Source organism: Balaenoptera acutorostrata, chromosome 2 (genome assembly GCF_949987535.1).
Source record: "Balaenoptera acutorostrata chromosome 2, mBalAcu1.1, whole genome shotgun sequence".
Classification (NCBI taxonomy): Eukaryota; Metazoa; Chordata; class Mammalia; order Artiodactyla; family Balaenopteridae; genus Balaenoptera; species Balaenoptera acutorostrata.
In genome coordinates this window covers 80,076,344-80,100,318 of record NC_080065.1, presented here as the reverse complement: position 1 = coordinate 80,100,318, position 23,975 = coordinate 80,076,344, and the positions used below count along the sequence as shown (strand labels likewise).

Genomic DNA, 23,975 nt, shown 5'->3' with positions numbered 1-23,975 from the left:
CAACCCAAATCCCTCCAAAAACTTGCCCTAGCACTTCGAGTGAAAGCTAAATCCTACAGAGGCTTGCCACCCTCCCTGTACCTCTCTAACTATGTCATCTAATACTCACCCCCCACCCCCAATCCATTCCTCCAGACACGCTAACTTTCTGGATATTCCTAGAAACACCAGGCACAGTCACTTCTCTGACTAACAGTCACTCCCTTGCCTCTTTCGTTTCTTTGCCCATATGTCGCTTTCTCACTGAGACCTTCTCTGGCAGCCCTTTTAAAAATTACTCATATATACCAGCACTCCTTATCTCCTCACTGACCTTCCCAACTTAATTTTTCTCCTTAGTACTTATCACCTTCTAAAATACTATAAAATGTTCTTATTCATTGTCTTTCTTCTTCCTCAATGCAAACTCCATAAGTTCAGGGGTTTTTTTCATTGTTTTCTGTCTCCTCAGCACATAGAATGTGCCTGGTACATGGTAAGCAATAAATATTTGTTGAATGAATGGCTCTATAGACAAGACATTACCCAACTCTTTCCTTGGGTGTGGCCCACTAAATACTGAGGTATGGTACAGTTATTGGGAGAGGTCTTGCCTAGTGGCTTACATTTAAATATTATTTAATTAAAGGGAGCATGGACCACAGAGGTAGAGCAAGGGCTCTGAAGGTCAGATAGACCTGGGTTTGAATAATAGCTTCACTACAACCTGTGTGACCTGGTGAGTTATATAATCTGCCAGCCTCAGTTTCCTCTCCGTAAAATAGAAATAGTAAAAGTATCTTTCTCATAGAGTAGTCATAAAATTTTTTGAAAACATAATGTTGGGCTTATAATAAAAACTCAGAAAATATTTGCAATTATGACAATAATAAGTATTGTAATTGCCCTTATTATTGCTACTATTATTGCTATTATTTTTTGAGGCCCTTGCTAGTGTGCCAGACATTCTGCTACTTGTATTCTAACTATTATATCTGCAAGGGACCATTACGGTCACTGTTGAATGCGTGAGGAAACAGGCCCAGGGTCCTAGAGTGAGTATCAACCCCAGATTGCTCAGCCTCCAAAGTTTAGGCCCTTTTTCCCAGACCACTGGGCTTTCACTTTGAACTTTAATGCCTTGCCCAGAACTCTGGAAGTACATGGAATATTTGAGGAATCAAAAGATGTGATACAGCTCAAGTAAGGGACTTTAAGGACCTTGAGATTGGAGATGAAAGACTATATTCTATACCATATGATGTGGATTTTAACCTATGGGCTCTGAGAAGACATCAAAGATGTGTTAAACTTGAGAGGAAGATGTGTTAAACTTGAGAAGAAGTTTTCAGAAAAATGAAAATGACAGCATTTACATGGATTGGGTCATGTCACTGGCCACAGTCAGTCTTTTATATGACTGTAAGCAGGTTAAGAAGAATAGACTTCAGATTGGGGAAAATCAGCTTGAATTAAAGCCATGTTAAATACCAGTTTGGTCTACCTCAGGCAAAAGGCTCTTTTTTTTTAACGTAAGCACCATTATACTCTGCATAATGTCTAACATGGTCTCTTAAAAATTATACTGGTTACCTATTCCAAGTTATAATATAGGTTCTGATAGGAGAATATCTTTGCCAGTGATGGTATGCCACTGGAATTTAGAATAGCAGAATGACTGAGAAGTGGCTTTAGAAGGCTCTACACTGTTTTTGGTGTGGAAATGTCTCTAGTTCTTTAACATCTTTTTTCTAGTAGAGGAGAGTAACTGAGAGATTAAGTAATGTGGTGATAGATGGCTGATACTGGTTTTCCCTAGGAATGGTCTTCAGAAATAATCAATTAAATAGTAAGAAAATATGGATTGCCACTACCTCATGGGCATAGAGTTTGATAAATGTATCAGTTTCTTAACAAGATAGGAAAAATGTTAAACATTAAGCACAGATTTTGTTTCTTTCTGATCCTTTAGCCAACCACTGACTCTAGATCTTCTACTGTCCGTAAATTAAAAATACAGCAACAAAGAAGGTGATGATTTGGGAGACTTTCCATGGGGTTGGCTGAAAGAACTGTATTCAGTCTTACACAACTGAATATACTTCCTGTGGGGAAAAAAGTCAAGTAAAGATTTTCATCCTCTGTTCGTAGAAGTTTAAAGTAAATTTTTTCACCATAGATTTCGGTCTTTGGAGTTTGTTCTTGTGTTTTGTTATTGAAGCAGTGGTACAATTTTGACTGAATCTGTTACACATTGTTGGTCATTTGAGGGCAAGTAAAACCAAGTCCTTTGAAATAGAATAGTAATTGAAGTAAAGCAAGTGAAAATGAGGGAACAAAAATACTGAAAAGTGCTATCTTTTTGTAGTTACTTTTTACTGATTAACGTGAATGTACATGTATATAAGAAAAGTTAAAACGAGGTCCAAGGAAGAGTATGAGAGTTACACTTGTCTTTTTTTTTTTTTTTTTTTTAATTTATTTATTTATTTATGGCTGCATTGGGTCTTCGTTTCTGCGCGAGGGCTTTCTCTAGTTGCGGCAAGTGGGGACCACTCTTCATCGCAGTGCGAGGGCCTCTCACTATCGCGGCCTCTCTTGTTGCGGAGCACAGGCTCCAGACGCGCAGGCTCAGTAGTTGTGGCTCACGGGCCCAGTTGCTCCGCGGCACGTGGGATCTTCCCAGACCAGGGCTCGAACCCGTGTCCCCTGCATTGGCAGGCAGATTCTCAACCACTGCGCCACCAGGGAAGCCCTACACTTGTCTTTTAAGTAAATGTTTCCAAAGCTTATCATTTCATCTAAAGTGAAAGTAAAATACTCTTTTGACATGGATTCTATCATAAATGTGGCTTTAATCTTCCCTATGTTTGTTATATGTAGATATATTTTATCTCTCCAAACCTTTTATAAACTATTTGAGGTTGGAGTTTATGTGCTCTGTTCTTTTGTTTATACCATAGTACCCAGCACAAAGCTAGGTGTGGAGAGAAGATGCTTAATATGAGCCTTAAGAATAACTAAGTTTTTGAAAACTAATCTATTTTTCATGCTTGCACCTGAATTCTTTGGGAGAAAATAAAGTTGTTGATGTGGCAAATAAAACCTATTATACCGTGTTTTAATGAACAAAAAATTTTTTGAATACCATCTTTCATGGCATGTGTGAGTTGTAAATGAGAGTGGTAACAGGTAGGGCAAGAGGACTGAAGAAGGTGGGGAAAAATACAGATCCTAAACCAGAGGTAAAATTTTCACCTGACCTTAAAGAGCTTCAGTTCTCTATTCTTTATTGAAAATTATTCCCAAGACCAAAAACTGAAAAGACTGCCATAATTTTAAATTACGCAATTATCCTGGGCTATAGGAGGCCACTGAACTAACACACACATATTAAATCTCTTTTTTAATGTAAAATTAATAAATTAAATTAAAGGTGAGTCACAGTTTGTACAGCTCATTTTCAAAATTACAATATGGAAAGTAAATACACTGCTGTGTGGGAATACATAGCTTATCTGTCACTGATAGCTAATGAATTCTTTCCTATTAAAATTTAATTGAAAATCTTCAGTGATATTTAAGCTTTCACAGAAGTGTAAACTACTGTGACTACAATTCACAATGCATTTAAAACAATTATTCTTTATCATTAAAGTTAATAATATGCACATTAACCTCTTATGTAGTCTAAATCAATATTGTAGTTTAAAAGATATGACCTCTGGACAGCTTTCTCTAAATATTGATTTCATTGTCATTTGTATAAGGTATCAAACAAATTACATGCTGCACTAATATCATTAATGCTGCCCCCATAGAGCCAATGACTTTATGGGTTCTTACAATACAGGACATGACATTACAAAAATATTGAGGACATCACAAGATATAATTACCGAATGGATGAGGTTTGACTATGGCTGAGCAGAGTGGCTCTGAATATATGATAACTTCCAAATCCTTCACTCTCCGTGGACAGAAAAAATACTGCTCTTTAACATGCAGATTGCTTACTGAGGTTAAGTTTCAAATGGCAGAATTTTTTTCTGCCTCAGAGGGTCTAATTTACCTTTTTGTGATGCCATAGATATTTCAGAAGAGAATCTAAAGTCAGATTAAAATGTTGTAATTCTGCAATAGAACAGTTTTCCCAAAATAAACTTGTTTAGGAATTTCTATTACCAGTTCCTAGTGAGTCAGATGAGTTGGAAAATACATGCATTAAAGTAAAGGGGCTGAACCTTTCAAAGGTCGTTGAATTAAATAAAATCTGATTTAGGGATGGATATGTATCACGTTTCCCCTCATAACCAGCAGTTATAGTAGTAGTTTTGTAAAAAAAAATTGCAAATTAAAATAGCAGCCACGTAATTTGCTCTCTTCTACTTTTTTCAAGTTCTAAATTGCTCTGAATCACAATTGTTAGCATGACCCAGTTACATCTAACTCTATTTTGATGTTATTTTTTAATTTTTAAAATTTTACTTTACTTTTTGTTTTCTATAAAACTTTTTAGAAAAGAGATGTGGTCACGGTCACGACACTGTGAACTGTGGGTGCTATTTGTACTAAAAATGTTCCCTCCATATCTCTTGTAGGTAAAAGTGACCCATTTTGTGTGGTTGAACTGAACAATGATAGGCTGCTAACACATACGGTCTACAAAAATCTCAATCCAGAGTGGAACAAAGTCTTCACATTGTAAGTAGTCATTACTTTGAGCTCATTTCAAAACTGCTGCTAAATGATATTTATTTTTGAGATTTTTGTGCGTTTATTCTTAACTGATTAACAACTCAATGAATCTGGCCTGCCTTTGCCAGCAACAATGAATTGCATAATTGCATTACCTTCCTGATAGTGAAACCTGGGGAAAGGGTATGCCATTTTTCTTTGTTTTCACAGATATTTTTTTAAACTGTGCATTTTATATATGATTTGACGAAGAATTTTGCTCCCATTAACTGAATTGCCGTACTGCTTCTTCCTTTTATACTTTCTATTGAAATTCTCCCCAATTGCACTGACACCAAGGAGGACAAAGCTCTATTTGTTCCATTGCTCAAATCAGCAAACAATCCAGTCTCGGATTCGGCAGATGTTTTAGTTTTGGTTTGTTGCATTTTAGCACAATAAGAATATTAAGTACTGTCCTACGTACCAGAAAACACTTCGAGTTAATTTTCTTTTTTTTTAAAAAAGTTTGTAAATCTTTTCGATCATGCACTGTAAAAGCTGCCGATGCTACACTATAGTTATCTCCTAAGTCCGTGGTTTTTTTGGTTTTTTTGTTTTTTTAAGCTGGGCTTTAGAAATGAACTCTGAACAAAGGAAAACTCTCCAAACAGAAGTACTTCTTAAAAGTTTTCTAACATAGTTTTATTTTATTTTCGTATATGAGAAACTGCTAAATTCCTCATTAATTTCTTATAATGTCCTTGCTTAAGAGCCAGTAACTAATTAGATTTAATTATCTGACCAATTATCTTTAAGGAATTTCACATTTTTATAAGAGATGAAAGCCTGGTCAGGAGACTTGCACTCCTAAGAAGGTTGTGGAGAGTGTTTTTCTCTGGAATGCATAATTGAATGAATAGGTTTGATAATTATCAAAGCCATTAATTGATTGTGCTCTGATAAAGCCTTTTCTCACATGTGGTTGCAGTCTTTCGGTAATGAATATATTCATTTTTTGTTTTCTCTTAATTCATGTTTTCTTGGTAAACAGTTTGATCAAAGAATAAATGCTGTCAACAATTGGGGCTTATTTTTCTAGAAACAAAATATGAAGAGCTTGCATACTTGTTTATTAACATATGTTGTCTTTGGAACATAATGGAACACTACTTAATTTCTAAATCCTAGGGTGGTACAATAGCTATCAACGTTACATTGTCCTCATTCTGTACTCTGTGTTGGTTAATTTTTACTATAAACCTAATAGAAATAAGTCAGAGTTTTGGTGACAGCTATAAAGATAAAGAGATGTTCTATTACGATAAAAAAGAAAAATTATATAAACTATACTGTGACTCTTGCTGAAATCAAACCTGGTGGTGCTTTATGTGGGAGTAACAAGAAGATGGGAATTATTGTAATAATGAGAATAGGACAAGTCTAAAAAAAAAATAAGTGCTACTTATTGATTTTTTGTTTTTTACAATAACTTATTCTTTGCCCATCCAGATGGAAATTATATTTTATTGAAAAATTATAACTTAAAGTTACAGTTGTATTCAAAGTTCCAGATAATAGAACCATCATGTCTACTAAGGTGCATTGTGGGAAATTGTGTCAGATACCAAGCTACCTTATGTATGTGTATGCAAATGGTATACATAAAACACATATATACCAAATCAGCTGGAGCTATCTAAATTTTCAAAAGCATTTGTGTTCTTGTTCCCCACTGATGAAGTCTTTTTTTCCTTACCTATATTTATTATGCAGCAACATTAAAGATATCCATTCAGTTCTTGAAGTGACAGTTTATGATGAAGATCGGGATCGAAGTGCTGACTTTCTGGGCAAAGTTGCTATACCATTGCTGTCCGTAAGTTTTATTCACCTGACACACTGCTCTGTGTTGCTTTTCTTCAAGGAAAAAAAAAAACCCTCAGCTCTATATCTGTCATTTCTCAACCAAGGTCTGTAATAAGAACACTAAAAATTTTAACATACTCAATGCGCGGCCATGTTGAATCCCATGATAGTTAATTTTTCCTGACAGACTTGATGCTGGTAATGAACAGGTACTTGTCAGAATTGCCACAGTTGTTTTGGGTTCTCTGTCAGTTTCAGCAGCTGGGGGTCAAAGGTCACGGAGGGAGTGTATTCAGTGGAGACCGCGAGACAGACGGCTGTCATGTCCTTTTCCCGCAGATTCAAAATGGTGAACAGAAAGCCTACGTCTTGAAAAACAAGCAGCTGACAGGGCCAACAAAGGGGGTCATCTATCTTGAAATAGATGTGATTTTTAATGCTGTAAGTCTTAACTTTGGCTTTTTTGTACTGCTAAAGAGTTCAGTTTCATGAAAGCTTTTGTTCCTGATTTGTAGAGAATCTCTGTCATTCCGCATTTTCTCTAAACCTTGATGTATCCTGGAGAATACGCTTCTGCCACTGCCGGCACACCCACACTTTCTGCTATAGCTGGCGGCTGCCGCTGTGGCTGTGCTCTGGCCGCTGCCTGCCGGCGTCAGAAATGGAAGCGCATGCATGTGCAACTGTATACATTTATATTTTATGAGCACAGCAGCCAGGACTTTGAAACTTTCGAAATTATCGCAAATTGAACTGCGTGAAAAACTTGTAAACATCTGTACTATATTAATCCATAACAGACACATATGTTGATGTATAGGTGAAAGCCAGCTTACGAACATTAATACCCAAAGAACAGAAGTACATTGAAGAGGAAAACAGACTCTCTAAACAGGTAAAAAGCAAGGAAAGATTAATCCCTCTGGGAAGACTTGATTATATCTGTAAAACATCTACGTAAATTCAAATAAACTTTGGAGGTACGGAGGGGGGAAGACTATGGAATTTTTGATCATCTACTGATGTGAAATGGCTCTTTCTTTTATTCTTTCTTTTTCTCTTTTCCCTTCCTTTCCTTAAAAGATCAAACAAGGACAATACCAAACTAGTAAGTTGGATGGGGGTGGTCAGAAAGGAAAGGGGATACTGTAGGCTCTGCATAGAATGGATATGTATTCATGCGTTAGCAGAAGAATGATCATTTTGAACATAAAATACAATTTGATTGCCATGGAATGTGTAAATGAGAACACCAAAAGCTGAGGTTCAAATATATGTCCAGACCACCCACAGGTATGATGCAGGTGTCTGTAAAGTGAGCCCAGTATAAAGCTCTTCCCTCTAATCCATGAGAGAGGGGGCTCTATCTTTTAAGGGAAGCCTTCCTCTTAATTAGATTTTAACTATGATCTTTTAGAAGTGAACTTTTATTGGCATTTTTAGCTAAGAAAATAGAAAATCAGGAACCCTGATTTTTATATCATGAAGAAATTTAAAATTATGCTTGATATCTCGTAATTAGACTTATAGTTTTAAATTCGATTTGATAGCAAGTTAAGAAAAGAGTACTAAGCTACCCCTTTTAAAAATTGTTTACTTCCAATTAACACAGCTAAAATCAAATGTATTTGAGGTTATAAAGTTTACAGAACTCATTTGTGCGTGTTAAAATCTTTAATAATTTCCTGTGCTATTAGAAGACCAAAAATATTTTGTTTTTAATCCAATCATTTCACCATAAACAGTGCAGTCTTTAGTTGTTTAAAGACAATGCGTGAGTTACAAATGTAATACCTATCTGAACAGAAATACAGATTACATATTTCCACAGTTATAGTTAAAAGTTATAAAAGTAGCACTTAAAGTAAGGTGATCAGGGGCCAAGAAGGAAACAAATAGGGACACTTTTTACTTTGCCTGAAAGAAATTTTAACTTGTTTAAACTGGTATGCACGTATGCGCATCTGTATGTACACATATATACATTATTTTTTCTATATGACCCCAATTAACTTTACATATCTACTTTAAAATACCAGATCGGCCTTGAAGTGTACTTGGAAGTAGCAAAACATTAACCTGCAGACATATTACTCTAATTATTAACATAGCTGTATATAATTTTTTGAACCTATATCTAGCGTACGGGCTGTTTTTCTTACAGCTGCAGCCATGCCTTAATTTTAAATTTTTAATTTAAATTATATCAATTCTCATGTACTTTTTTTTTCTTGTTCAATATCTGTAGCTTTTCTATCTCTTTTTTTTTATTGAGGTGTAGTTGATGTACAGTATTATATGTTACAAGTGTACACTATAGTGATTCCCAATTTTTAAAGGTTTGTTCCATTTGTCGTTATTATAAAATATTGACTATATTCCTCGTGTAGTACGATATATCTTTGTAGCTTATTTTATATATAATAGTTTGTCATATACCTTTTTTAGTAACAGATTTTGTAAAGTACTTGCCATACATTTTTCCCTAAATCCAAAATTATGAAAAAGTGATGGGAAACTGTGGGTGAAATTTATTGTGGGAAGGAGAGAGATAGAGAGAGGAAGAGGGAAAAGAGAGAGAGAGAATGAGACTATGATAGTAAGAAAGGGAGAATCCTACTGAAATGGTGAAAAAAATGTTAGTTTTCTATAATAAAGAAATACTTGACAGGTTTTTCCCTAAGGCCCTAAATAAAACCATACCCATTTATCCATTTCACTTTGAAATATCTTGAAATTAAAGCATTTAAAGCATTTTAAAAGCACAGGACTTCAGAATTCTTAAATATATTTAAGGTTCCCAGTATTCTAAGTGGCAAAAAAATGTTTTTGATCTGTTGGAGATTTTTTTTTCTTTTGAACAGAGGTAGCCCAACTTGCATGATAGTATTATTTATGCAAATATATTTAACTAAGAAATTGCACTTATAATTTAGTTCTTTTCACCTTCTCTAGAGATACTTCTTTTCTTCTAACTTGTGAGCCAAATTGCTTGGTATATTCTTACAACTTTATTAACTTTCTGAATCCATTTTAAATCACACTAAACTTGAAGAATTTTGTAGCATATCTGATGGGTTTTAGTCTTGCAAATTCTAATAATACTTTCATCTTCCTATAGCTGCTACTAAGAAACTTTATCAGAATGAAGCGTTGTGTCATGGTGCTTGTAAATGCTGCATACTACATTAATAGTTGCTTTGACTGGGATTCACCCGCAAGGAGCCTCGCTGCGTTTGTGGTATGATCATACTGTATTACTTACATTATTATTCATTAAATTCAGTAATCATAGCTGCATGTTTCTGTGGCAATAGTTACAGTTATGTTGATGTGGCCATTTTAAACTTCTATTTTGAGACTTGACTGGGCAGATTTGCCGTGGGCAGGAACCTGATGGATTGTTCAGGGTCTGAGTCCAAGAATACATCCCCGCCTCAGATTTCCGGAATATAAGACATCTCAGCCAATGTATAATTTTCTCTGTGACAGTTAAAATGTAAAATTTTACATATTGCATAATTCCAAATCCCAATAGCAGAGCCAAGAAAAGTCCTTAGCATTAAAAAATAATAATAATCTTGACCATCTTCATTTTAATTTTATTTGTCCTGTAGATATTTTTTCAAAATATGAAAATCTTTGGCAGTAGAATGCTAGTTGGTAGTAATTTAATATGTGAATTAGTTGGAAGTGGATGTGACCTATTTAAGGCACATTTTATTATTTCTGAGATTTCCAGCTTTTAAAAAGGCATGAGTGAGAGTTTGATAGATCCAAATAGTCCTCTGACAATGTTCATCTTGCAGCCTTTTACTTTGGTTATTTAAAAACTGCTGATGAGACCAACTTGCAAAGCTAGAAAATCTGAAAGAATACTTTCCTCTGAGCTTCAGCTGGGATTTTCTGCTCTCACATTATTTTTGCTTATTCAGGGTTTCGGTTTGAAGTTTAAGTGGAGTCGTTCTTTTGAAATCTTTTATTTTATTGTCATATCTGTTAGAATATGAGTACCTCATGCTTCCTTATAGTTGCCGGTTTCTCAGAATATGACTTTATTATAAGGGGCTTACAAGAAGAGTTTTAATTATAGTAACAAATCAACATTTTAGTATTACCATTCAAATGAGTGTATGCACATCTATTTAGTACTTTGAGCTCTGTCCTCCTCTCAGGCCTTGTATGGGACTTTCATTAATGTCTGAACACATGGAACAAAGAGTGTATATGTCCCTTTGTGTTGTAAGTTACCAGAAAGTTAGGCAGCCTGCTTCCCATAGACATGTTGTTGTCTCCTTAAAGAAAGCGACTGTCATCATCATTAAGTTTTAGAAAAGAAAATCTGCCTCTTTCAATATTCTTGTATTTAGCTCTTTCACATAATAAATACATTGGAGTACTGTTAACCAAACTTTATTATTATTTTTCAGCATCATAGAGGCACTTTGATGTTAATGAGGAAAAAATGATATTGAGTTTCTGTGTGTATTTTATGCCATTACTTCCAGGTTCAAGGGGCCTTATAGGAGACACAATAATATTCTACTGAAAATGTCATGCTGCCATCTTTGATTCACTCCTTCCAAAGTCATTCCTCACAGCTATGTGTGAAATTTGAAAAGAGAGAAACCTATATAATTATATCATTTGTTCAGGAACCTTCATTTTGAGCAATTTAGCATTACAATGTGTGTGTAAGTCTTCATAAACTTCATCTGGCTTCTAGAGGTCACTCATGTAAAATGAATTCAAGATGGCAGACTTTTTTTCCACAATTTCTTTCTGATTGAAAAAAAAAATCAGGCAGTGAACCTCTGAGAAACTTAGCTACATGTACATGATGGTACTTGAGTAATTTCACTGAAAGGGAGTCAAAATTCACTGGGGAAGAAATGTACTAGTCTCTCTCTTAGCTGGTGGTCAGTTTCTAACAGACCGGGTCCTACAAAAACACAAGCTGAATGCAAGATGCTTTCAGAATAAGGGGGGCGGGGGAGGCCACAATAAAGGTAGGAAAAGGGACTCCTGACACTGATGGTGAAAAAAGAGACCAAAAACTACAATGTGAATGCACATTAACAGGACTTTTGAGAAGAAACAACAATATTAATGGCTTTATTGAAAAAAAAAAGAAGCACTGAATTACATTCCACTGAATGTTATTAAAACAATGAAAACAAAAGCCAGCTTCATTTATCTGAACCTGAACTAAGAGTTCCAGGAGAATGGGGACCCTGCCTTTTTCACCTGGGACTTTAGCATCACCTGAAGAGTATCTAGCGTTAGTAGGCTCCCAATGAAAATGACTGTCTAAATCAATAGACCAACCAATGATCCAGTCAGTCAGTCATTCTGAAATTTTTTTCTTATGTGGAGAAACTTTCTTCAATGATACCATATAAATAAGGGTTTGCTCTAATAAAGCTAGCTATTAAATGATGATAGACATAGCTTAATGCTTTGTAGCAATTTTTCCTAGACCTTCCATTTGAATTCTAAACTATTTCATAATCCTCTCTCAGTCATCTATTTTAGCCTCAGATTAAATTCTGATACAAAAAGATCCTTATATAATAATAACAACAACTAGTATTTATTACAAGTCTATGTGCCAAAGAACTGTTTTACAGGCACTAAAGCATGAAAGTGCTTTTCATGCATTAATAAATTTAATATTCCCAACAACCTTATTATGAGGTAGATACTATTATTTTCCTGATATACAGAGGGAGAAGCTGAGGCACAGACAAGTTAAGTACCTTGCCCCAAGCCACGTGGATATTATTTCCTTTTTAAAAGAGCTTTTAAAATATGTACCTTGTAATCTTAATATCATAACGATTTGGGAAAAAATAACTGTTGTAGGATTTTTATTCATCTTGTAGATATTCAATGATGTATTTAAAAATGAAATGTTTCAAAGATCTTATTGCATAACCAGAGCCTTTTTTAGGCCAGTTTTTTGAAAAGAACTGCTTTCCATTAGGAGAAGCTATGAGCAGCACCCCATTGTTACAAACATATTGTTCCCATCATTCCCTGTTGATGGATCACGGATCTATTATTATAATATTGGTTCCACTTGGCCCACTTTTTCATAAATGCAGCTGCCTCACATGGAGCACATGCATTTGTACCATTATGCCACTTGGTTTTAGGCCCAGATCAGTAAACTTTATGTTTAAGTGCCTTTTTTCTATTCCACTTTATTTTTCTTTTCTAATTTACTATCCAAAAATAAATGTAGAATAATGAAATTAAAATGGAAAAACAATAATTTTTGTCCCTATGTCAGTTAAAGTGGAGAGTATGTGAAATGCAGGGGGAGAGCTGCCCTGGCTTCTTTATGTGCTACCTACGCGCTCTATGGAAGGTTCAAAGCTGGCTTACAGTATTAGAAGTGGAAATCGGCCTGGAAGGTGATGGATGAAATATAAGCAAACACGTTCCTGGGAATGAATGTCCTTGTTGTTGTGTGCTATGAATTAGGTTTCCAAATTTTACTATGAATATTGTATGCTTAAGAGCAAACACAGACGTATGTGATGTGGAAGGCACAACCGCTTGTCTTTGGGAATCATCTATTGTAGACGTGGAAATGTCTCATAAATTGGGCCTAATTTTCATCAGGCTCTTGACCAGACATTTGTGTTCTTGTGGATGTCAGTGGGTGCAACATGGAAAAAAAAAAAGTGTACATTCTCTCTTTCTTTTCAGTACTGTCATTTCTCACTTTAATGAGCACAAAAATAATTGGACAACCGGGCTATCAGTAAAAAGGACACACTTCAGTGTGCGTCAAAGAATTATTTTACAGGACAAACTTTAATCTTTAAATGGGATTGTAGATAATTTGTGGTACCATCTGTCCATTTGGAATTGTTTTAGCCTTTTCTGTCGTTATACAGTAAGTGCCGCTGTGTTTAACATTAACATTTGATATTTTACACATTTAATTTCTGTTCTGCTGTGTGGTCCTTAGGGAATGGAGCGCTAGTGCTACATGAGAGAGACAAAGTATTGATCAGTTAACATTTCAGCTACATTTATGTATGTCGCAAAATTAATGAAAATGCCAGACAAAAATGTCAGAGTGCACAAAAAGGTAGAATTTAAATTTGGTAGTTTAATGAAAAGTTTAAGATGTGCATTATCAAAAATGTCCTCTTGCCTTTAAAGTACAATTCCTAACAGAATAACTAAAGGGAGACACATATTTTAGTTAGAGGAACAATGAACATGAATTACGAAGGGATGTCAACTCCTCAAAGTACCTTGTGTTCCAAAACAGCATGTTTGAATGCTTAACTGTTACTCATAAAATACATGTGTTTCTGTTCCTATCTGGAGAGCTACTGGCTTCAGCCCTCCGGGCTGACCAGCCGATGAGGCAGGCTTCCTACCAAGATTCTCCCCCTAGGTTTTCCTTGGTATCCAGGCATTCCTTTTGTGTCAAAACTGAGAATTCCCTCTACAGCAATTCATTGAGGCCACTCTGGTTCATTACTCGTTCCTTTCTGGGTCGTTTTCAAATGCCTGGTTTCCCTTTGCTCCTAGATAATTTGAGCTCCACCTTCATTCAATCCCCATTTTAGTAAAGGATCACACTCTGGACAACAGCGACTCTCAGAAAAGCTGGGCCATTATGCAGGCAAAGAGAAAAAACAGTGATGATGTATGCAAAGAATGACATGAGACAGCTCTGTGTAGCCAAATGATTAAAAAAAAAAAAAAAAATGGAGGAAGCACAAGCAAAGGAGGAACTGAACTTGCAGAGGCGATGGGAATATAGTACAATGATCTGAAGACAATAGGCTCCCGAGGAAACCTTATCAAGTACTTCCTGTGTAGAAAGCCTGCTGCTATTAAACAACATATGGATTTTTCTAAAAGTTATTACAAACAATAAGGACATTTTAAGTGACCTTCATGTTCAAGGACTAAAAAGGGAGCATCGCTTAAGAAGAAATGTTAATGTGAAAACAAAGACATGTCTATATCACCTGTAGTTTAGATTCAAGTCTTACTAGCCTTCATATCACTGAACAAAAGAGGGTGATTGTACTGGACATATGGAAGGTAATTTTAAATTTCAACAGAAATGTCTATTTTCAAGAGTGTGAGACATCAGTAATACCACACCAACAAGATTATGCTTCAGGTTTCTAGCAATTTTCAAATGATTTTTATAGAAGCTTTTATTGTTGTTGCTACCATTTTTTTTTTAGTGCCAGCAGAAAAAATTGGAAATGTTCCAGATGTAATTTTTGTTACTTTTCCCACAACAGCAAAACAGAAGGACCCCTGAAAACCAAAGAAACAAGTACTAAAGCAGAATGATCTATAACTGATGGTCCTATCCTTGTATTCTTGAATTTTCCTGGAATTATGTAAATCTAAACTTCCAAGACCTTTTGCCCACCCTTCTTTATAGATGCTTTCCTCTGACATAAGGACTTACTAAGTTTATAAACAATACTTCCAATTTAATTTACACAAATTTTAAAGGTACGTTAAACATTTCCTTCACAAGTGTGTAAGTGAGAAAAAAAGAAAGCCTATACAGAGTTTCATTGATTTAGAAGATTGTATACCTCCAAAGTTGCCTAAAATTCCTTTTACAAAGTCAAAGAGTATTGACACTTAGAAGATTCTAGTACTATATTTTTCTTTTCAGTAAATAGATTGTGTGCCCAATTCATATGAACGTGCTGGCACTTTAAGTTGATGTATACATTTTTTCCAAATTTATCTGAATTCCATGGAAGGAAAATTTTTGCAAGCATTGGCCTATGAAAAAATAGTTTTTTTTTAAGTGGTACCTTCCGAAAAGCATTGCATATAAATTCTTGCAGCTGTGTAAAAGCCCCCCCAAAGACCACAATTTAGAAGTGAGTTGAGTTTTAGGATTGATCACAATTAGCTAAAATCAGATATTAATGAAACAAAACATTTTGACTAGATTTCTCCAATCCTTGAGGAGTGATGCTCTAGTTCAGTTTGCAGGTCTATTTAAATGTATAATCTTTTTGTTTTATTTTTGTGGCTGTTACATATACCGATGCAGCACTTCCTCAGATCAGCGCTTAGCTTTCTTTAAATGGTGCCAATACCCTGTTTTGTTTATTTTAATCGATGTCAGCAAAAGGGGCTCCTGCTCTTTGGAGGGAGATGATAACATAAGGCACAGAGTCTACTACTCTCTGAAAGGCTTACTCCTCTTAAATTTTATTTTATATTTTCAACAAGAAGAATTTAATTCTTATAACACATCGCACACATTTTCTATTATTTCTGCTCTCCCTCCTTTGTTCTCTAAAGCAGGAAGTAGTAAGATGCTATAATCTGGGGACGTTTTCTTCTGTGGGTGATTTGAGGAAAATCGAGTTATTTCACTTTTTCTCAAGTACAGTACTGTTGTGCTATAGTATAATCAAACATAAACTGCAGATATCATCAGCATAACAATGATACCATATTGAATCTAGGAATTAGCCTTCTCATGAACCTTAATGGTATGTGCAATGAAAGTTGGGATGACACCAGTGCCTCATCGTGGTCTCCTTCTGGCTGTATGGCTGCTGTGCCATTTCCCCAGGCAGCCTCCTTGTATTATGCATCAGGTAGTTACAGCCTCAAAACCTTTATGAGACCCTTAAAAAATATGGTGCATCCAGATTTTACAACTAAGTTGACTAAGGAGCAAAACTTATAAAATAATGAAATCAGAGGTGTCTCACTCTCTGTCCTCAGATTCCTAAACCAATGTTCTTGTCCTCTGAAAAATTTTCCACCCCCTAGCTTCAATCTAAATTGTTAGGCACATGCATTTTAAGCAAAATAGCAAGCCATATTCCATTGCAAAATATTATTCTGTAAAGTGTTTTTCAAAGGAGAAAATTTAAATGAATGAGATAATTGTATAATTTATTTTAGTAAAATTCTGTAAAGTAAGAGTAATAACTCTTCTGAAAGATTGTAAATTACAACAGCAATGCAGTCATTAATATACTTTAGACAGTGACTTCACTCTCCACATGTTTTCATGCCCCTTTGCATTGGGTAAATATTAAGAAATAAGGAGTAGAATGCTTTCTATTGTCTGATTTTTCTATTGTGACCGATTATGTAGATATACCTTAGAATTGTGGTGTATTAGAGTTAATGTACCAAGTGAGAAACTAACCTGAAATGCTGTTAAGGAAGATTTTCATTGCCTCCTTTTTTGCCATCATTTTACCACGATTTAACATTACATTCAGAATCGACTATAGATGCAGTAGTCACTCCTGCCATAGTAAGTGTGTGAGTTATGACACTGTGTTGCGTCCTCTATTTTGCTGTGATGACAGAGATCCAATACTCAGCAAGTGGTAACATTAGAGATCAGTAACAGAGGGAAGATGAAAGAGTGACCATTTCTCGTGTTTGCACCAGTCATCAGCCACTGGCTCAAAGGGAAGTAATGAAGAGAAAATCAGAGAAAAGCTAAGAAGCAAGGAAAGATAGAAATCACATCAAAGTGTAAACAGATATTTAGATAAAAATGAAAGGCAACCCTGATTTTAAGGATGGGAAAAAAGATTTTAGAGACAAAGCTTGGCTTTTATTTTGTTTTAAATCAGTGTTTCTCTGTTTTTCTCATATTCACCTCTCTAAGGGGAAGCTTTTCATTTACTTTAATGAGAGAAATGAAATACTAAGGAATAAGATTTTCTCAGGGAGTGTTGAGCTTTGAAGGGCCACAGATCATTGTGATACCTAAGATTCTTTTTGCTCTCCCCCAAGAACCAATTTTTACCCCCTTGGGTGCCATCTCAACCCTGTTGAGAATTCATGCTCTAGATGAAGTTTAATGTGAGTTTAACTATGTTTACTTTCATGCTCTTGGTGGTAAAGTCTAGTTTAGATTTTTGGTAGTTTGCATACAATGCAAATTATTCCCATAGGTAATCAATCTGGAGAAAGAATTAGTGATCTCTATACAAAATTACGGACTGCATTGGAGTCCAGTGAAAGGAAAGATTTTGTTTGGCTTCATAGAGATTGAAGAATTGAATCTTCCCCTTATGAAAACCCATACGAGAGTTTTCTTCTCTACACCGATTCCAAGGGTGCATTGTTGTGCTTCACTGAAATGGAGAAGTGGGGTGAATATTAATTCTGGCCTAAGTAATATAACCTCTATCATTATGAAGTTTAGATGGGTTTTGTCCATACATTGTACTATAGTTATGACTAATAGATAGTCTTTATATTCCTAAATGAGTATCATTATGTTAGAGATATAAAAGCATGCTTTATTAGGCTTGATTACCTATTAGATTTTCATTGGAAGGGAAGGAAAAAGGGTTGTGGAATAGGAAAGTCATTTAAAACAGGGAAGATAACACGTTCTACTGGCTATTCTGTATGGCTGGTTACTCAGTTCCCCATAGGAATCAAAAAACTTTTACTGTTGTAATTTATCAAAAATAAGTAAATATATGATGTTTTATATTCCACTTAGCTATATACAAATAATTCAGCTGCATTTTCCATAGTTAGCATCTTTACAGTTTCTGCCAAGAAGACTTCAGGCAATACTTACATGTTTGAAACAAGAATATATCATCCAATTTTGTCATAAAATGTTGGTGAATTAAATACTATTTTCCTTAGAGAAATCTTTTGGATTTCATTTAAAATAAGAGATTGCCAAGGCTACAAGTAGTCCATTAATTATCCATAAATTATTATGCTGAGGTTGCATATAAGAGGTGTTATATTTTGAAGTGATATTAGTAAAGTAATGGCTGCTACTCAGAGAAAATTAATTCATAAATATAGAAATTCAGATAGCTGAGGTCCCTTTTTCTAGTTAGGCAGCAATATTGAAAACTTATCTGGTTTTGTTTAAATTATTTTAAATCGAGTTTGGTTTTTCCATTGCAAGAGACTATTGCATGCCTCAACCAGGAGGCTGGTATTTTTAAGAGAGACCTTTAACCAAGGTTCTACTAGTTTGGGTGTGCACTGTTTCCTTTAGTTTTTAAATTCTCAGAATATGAGCCTCCTACCACAGTTTTTTTTCTAAGTCCTAAATCTTGGTTGATATATAGTTAAAACTACATATTTTTTCATATAGACTCACAACCTCCAAACAAGATGTAAAACTCTGTTTTGTAAGATAGCTGCTTAAACCTTGGAATGCATTTCCCCACAGTGGCAATATCATAAATACTGACATAGAACCATTCACAAAGCCTATCAGTCCCTTCATAGAGTACTAGCTGTAGAATGGAAATATCACATGTAGGAAGTAGATTCAATGCAATCATGGCTTGGTGCTCAGGATGCCAGGAACACACCTACCCCAATCCTACCTCAGGATAGAGCACCTTCCTCATGGCAAAGGCAAGGGGTCTACAAAGGTGGAGATTGTATAGGCTTTTAAGGGTGCAGATGAATTTATAGAATGTTACAGTTGGAAGGCAGCTTAGAGATCATTTTACAGTAGAGGAAATTAAAGTGCCATAAGGGAGAGGAACTTACTGAGGCACTAACTCTTCTTCTCCCCCAGTTGTTGGTAATGGACGCTTAGAAGACAGCAGCATTGAGAAGAGAAGAAGAGGGGGAGAGAGGGAGAGAGAGGGAGAGAATCTCTGTCCCGAAGTTTATAAGTCAAGTTGTCCTTAATTAAGGAAAACCAAGTGACATTGTCCTGTAGAGTTCTAAACGTGTAAAATTAGGCTCCCAGTTCTTGGTATTCCCTATTCAGGAATGTGTTGATCGAAAGGGCTGGAACTGCCTATTCAAAATAGTAAATCTGTGCTCACTTTGCTTAGTATTATTCCTGCAGTTCAAGTAATAAGTGCATATCTTACCTTCTGATGAACTTCTCTATTAGTTGCGATCACATCACATTACAGCTCCCCCAAACACTGCAGAGATGTGTATATAGTAATAAAGGACACAAAAAGTTCACTGTGTATTTAAGTGAGGTACATTTTAGACAAGCAAAGAAATGTCATTTGGCCTCTAAGTAGTATAAATTACTTATTCCCGAAAGTAAATGTAGACTCATTAAGAATATATTTCCCAGGTTTCAAACACATACTTTCATGAGTTGCTTAAACAGTTTAAACCATCTATATTGATCCATATTGATTTAATGGTAGCTGAGATGAACCTGTCCATGGCCTAAATTTCCATTAGACTGAATAAATGCCAGGAAAAAAGTGTATGTATTGTGAATTACCTAGGACAACTGGTGATCCAGTTTCATTGTTTTGCTTTAATCCTAAATTTCCTTTAAAATTACATAGATCAAAACTTTTCTAGCATATAATTAAGCAAAAAAATGGAAGCGTATATTCCTTTACAAAGTGGTGGAAGTACTGAATTAATAATAATTTGGGCATATGTTAAGATACTATTAGACTTTGTAGGGTGTTTCCCACTTTGTTATATAAATTATGTGAGGTATAGTTTGCTATAAATTTGGTGCACCAATTTATTGCTATTGGAGTTACCGGAGTGAAGAAAGCTAAATGAAATCATCTATATGAAATGCTTTGAAGTCCTTAAGTATGAGGGCCCTTGGATCATTTAGGCTTGAATAATACATAAGACCACAACAACACAGGTTTTTGTTTCTGAGAGCTGTTGTAACCTTTCAAAATTTGTATCAATCTTGAGAAAATGATTTAACTTAAAATTATTATTTGGAAATATCCTACACTGGACCTAAGAAAGGGAAGTAAATCACAAGGAAAAATTTCTCATCAGTGTTTGCTAAAAATGCATGAGTCTTCCTCCAAAAATATGCGGGAGACGTAATACTACCTGGGTTCTATTTCTAATTGACTAGAATGTTTAACCTAAGTTTAAGGAACTAGGAAAAAAATAGATTGCAAACTGAAAAATGCCATTTTTCAGTATTTTTAATCCATTATTACAACCAGTGACAGGAGATAAATTCAGGCTGTTCTACTTGAGATGCATTTCAGTTCCATTAACAGATCTTCCCCGTTTTCATGCACACTCAATAAAGCTGTGTTGAATGACTGACTCAGATGACTTCAGCGGCAAAACTGGAAGTTAAAGCTGTAATATTGTAACAGAAACCCCCAACAGTAGTATCAGATGAAGCTGAGAATAAATGTAGTATATCAGGCATCATAAAAGGGTGAATGTGGGATACATTTATGCCCTCCTCTGTCTACTGTGAGATTCATACATAAGATTCACACTCATTATTTTCGTCATCTTAATGAGATCAGTGTGGGAACATTTCTGTACTCTCCCTCTTGACTGTCAGAAATGGGGCACTCCATTATTTCTCCTTCTTCTCTCTACTTTTAAGGGACAAGCTATATTTTCTTGGAAGGCCAGAAATGTTAACTGATTACATCAGGCAGCCCCAGAGCATAACACAGAAAGGCTAAAGGACTCTAGGTAGAGACTACAGCGTTGCTCGCTCTCTCTCTCTCTCTCTCTCTCTCTCTCGCTCTCTCGCTCTCTCGCTCTCTCGCTCTCTCGCTCTCTCGCTCTCGCTCTCGCTCTCGCTCTCGCTCTCGTTCTCTTTGTCTTTCCTATGCGTACTTTCTTTTCTTTCAGACTTTTATTGTCTGCCCTACTTCCCAAGGGGTTTCCTTGGAAAAGAAGGGAAATTTCTCCATGTGGAGGAAAATAGGGTACCTGAGTATTATCTCTAATTGCTACCCTCCTTCTCTTTGGATCTATTTCCCTGATTAGTTTTGCACAGTCTTCCTGAACCAGCTCTGAACATAATCCGTTCATGTGTTCAAGCCAGACATGTGTCCGGCCTTGAACTAAAAGAAGTAGAATGGGCAAGGCACCCATTCTAATGCATCTTATCCTCAGATAAATTTTCAGATCTGTCAAGTAACAGTCACTGTTTATAATTAAAGTTGCTAGGAGAGATTTTTATCATGTTTTTAGATCATGAATTCCCTTCATCCTTAAGGACAAGACAACAGAAACTTACAAAAATATTATTCAAGCCATCTAGGCTATTGATTATTAATTTATATTGTAACCACACTGGTTTTGGTACTGTTTTCCTTGAGAGGAACTCAGATTCCCTTTAACATGATTGAAGAATTTTAAAGTAGACATTTTTAATATTTGCTGCCCTCTTATTTATAACTTCTTTAATGCACCACTGTTAGCACAGGAAATATGAGTTAATAAAAATGTCATAGTATTAGTGAATGAAACACTATGTAATTGTCCCCAGGTAATAATTAACAGCATAAGGCTATATTAACAATAGTCTTAGTGTACAGTCCCTAAATGTATTTGATTCTCATCTTTTAAAAAGTAATTTTATACTGAAACTCAGTAATGAAATATTTGAGGGATTTAGTTAAGCTAGTTAATGTAAACTTCTTAGGTGCGCGAATCTTTTCAAGTGATTTGTATTATATTGGTATGTAAAACATCATTCTATTTTAAAATCAATCTGAAAGTTTGAAATGTTAGCTTAATGATCGCCAGAGCAACCTTACTGAGATTCATAAAAGGCTTATTTATCTCATCACAGTATTTGTTAAAACAGTTGAAAAATAAAATTAATAAGCCATGAGGTCATTATTACGTAATGTTTTTGCTCACATAGATAAATGGGTTTCTTTTTCTCTCTTTCTTTTTAAATAATGTCTCACTGGCTTTGTTCTGTGGCTGCAGCAGGCTGTTAGTATGTATCTTTATACCATCAGAATGAATGAGATATATCTGTATAAATTATTGATTCACTTGAGCCTACCTCTGTAATTCAGAGCTGAAAACTCTGGCAGCTTATCTAATAGAATGATATAACTAGGAGAATGAAGTTACCTACCACAGCAACAATTGCCAGTTGGGGGGTCAAATGCCCTTTTACCTTTATACCTGAACACCTGCAAATTGAGCTGTATCCCATTCAGAATTTTAAGAACAGGTCCATTGTCGCAGGAAGTAGGAGTTTGTTTCTTGGAGAAAATTATGCCAGTTCTAGTTCTGAATGAAAGACAAGGCTTTTATTACTCAAGGGATATTAGGGCTGACTGCTTTTTTGAGAAAACAAATTTGCTGTAACTTTATCTGTAATTTAGTCCTGAATGGGTGCAAATAGACTGCACATTGTATGGTGCAGAAAGAAGAAAATAGGGGTTTGTTAAAGCCATACAAGGGCTATGTAACCATTATATTTCCGAGGGAAGTCTTATCGGAGTTGCAGGCTATAAGGGGGAATATTTTGGTTACAGCCTTAGGATCAAACACCTGTTTTGAATTTTAGTTTAGAATGACATTGGAAAAGAAAGTTTTTGTCTAAAATTATGGATGATGAAATACCCATCTCCTGAAAGTTGCTGTACAGGCTGTCTTTGACTTCGAGACTGGCCCTCTCCAGAAACTTCAGAAATCATTATAATCACTCCTGAGGTTGAACACTAGACTCAGACCTAGGTGGACTGTGTGTTGACTTGTTTCACTTCTATAAGCAGATTAAATTTATAGCTTTATATACCCTTTCTGATTAAAAAATAAATACTATGCTCTATTCTTCACGTAAGAGTCTGATTTAAGCTTTGCCAAGGCTGAGAGCAAGACGGATGTTTTGAGTAAGGGACAAGAAAAAACACACTTCGGCTGGTGAGCCTCCAGGTCACACAGTGTGGGACTAATGGAAGGTACATGATTTGGAGAAACTCATCCCTCAAGTTGGTCACCCACACCTTAGTCAGCAAGCTCAGTAGTTGTCATAGAAACTCTTATTTTTACAGTGTTATAGTTGATCACTGACATGGAACCAGACTAGGTAATCAAACATCTTAGCCATATGCTTGTTCTGAGTTCCAACATAGTCAATTAGCACATTTTCTATTAAAAACTTAGTTGTAATAGGTCTTCATTAGCTAGCAGTTGCCATAATTGAATAGTTACTCAATTATGTCCATTCCCCCCAGCCTCATTTTCACTTCTTTTCTGAGTCCAAGTAGGAATATATCCAAGAGCATTCGTGAGCCCTGCTTTAAGCAAAATTCATGACCCCCACCTCAAACAAGCCAGGGCTGTTAGGGGTTGAGCCAGGGTTTAATACTTAATTTTCTTACTATGTTTTAGCATATATAACTAGGCCCTTGAGTTCTCCCTTTTTCTATTTATTTCAGAATTTCTAGTGTTTCTTCACTGAGTAAGGAGAGGAGAACTCTATGGTAAAGGCCCATTGTGCAATAATGTCTCTAGGATGTGGTGACCTTTCTACCCTTAAACCCATCCCTTCTTTCACCATTTTCCATTCTCCCCATTAGATACCCATCTGGGCACATCATTATCCTGGGATTGCTCCCCATTATCTGCATTATGGTCCCTGCTACCCTCTGCCTGTGTCTGCCATTATGATGTCACTGAAACTCACCTGTGCCCTGTATCATCTGATGATCAAATCTGTTGTCTAGGAG

General features: G+C 35.6%; 1 protein-coding gene across 15 annotated transcripts in view; it reads left to right on the top strand.

Annotated features, from left to right (window-relative positions):
- The window catches only part of MCTP1 (multiple C2 and transmembrane domain containing 1), a 560,962-nt gene that overhangs the window by 388,443 nt on the left and 148,544 nt on the right, over nucleotides 1–23,975 (top strand). For all 15 annotated transcript variants that reach the window (XM_057541264.1, XM_057541263.1, XM_028162670.2 and 12 more), the window contains 5 exons: nucleotides 4,581–4,683; nucleotides 6,433–6,535; nucleotides 6,865–6,966; nucleotides 7,346–7,420; nucleotides 9,647–9,766. In XM_057541264.1, the coding sequence (XP_057397247.1) occupies nucleotides 4,581–4,683; nucleotides 6,433–6,535; nucleotides 6,865–6,966; nucleotides 7,346–7,420; nucleotides 9,647–9,766 (503 nt within the window). The remainder of the gene's footprint in view (nucleotides 1–4,580; nucleotides 4,684–6,432; nucleotides 6,536–6,864; nucleotides 6,967–7,345; nucleotides 7,421–9,646; nucleotides 9,767–23,975) is intronic.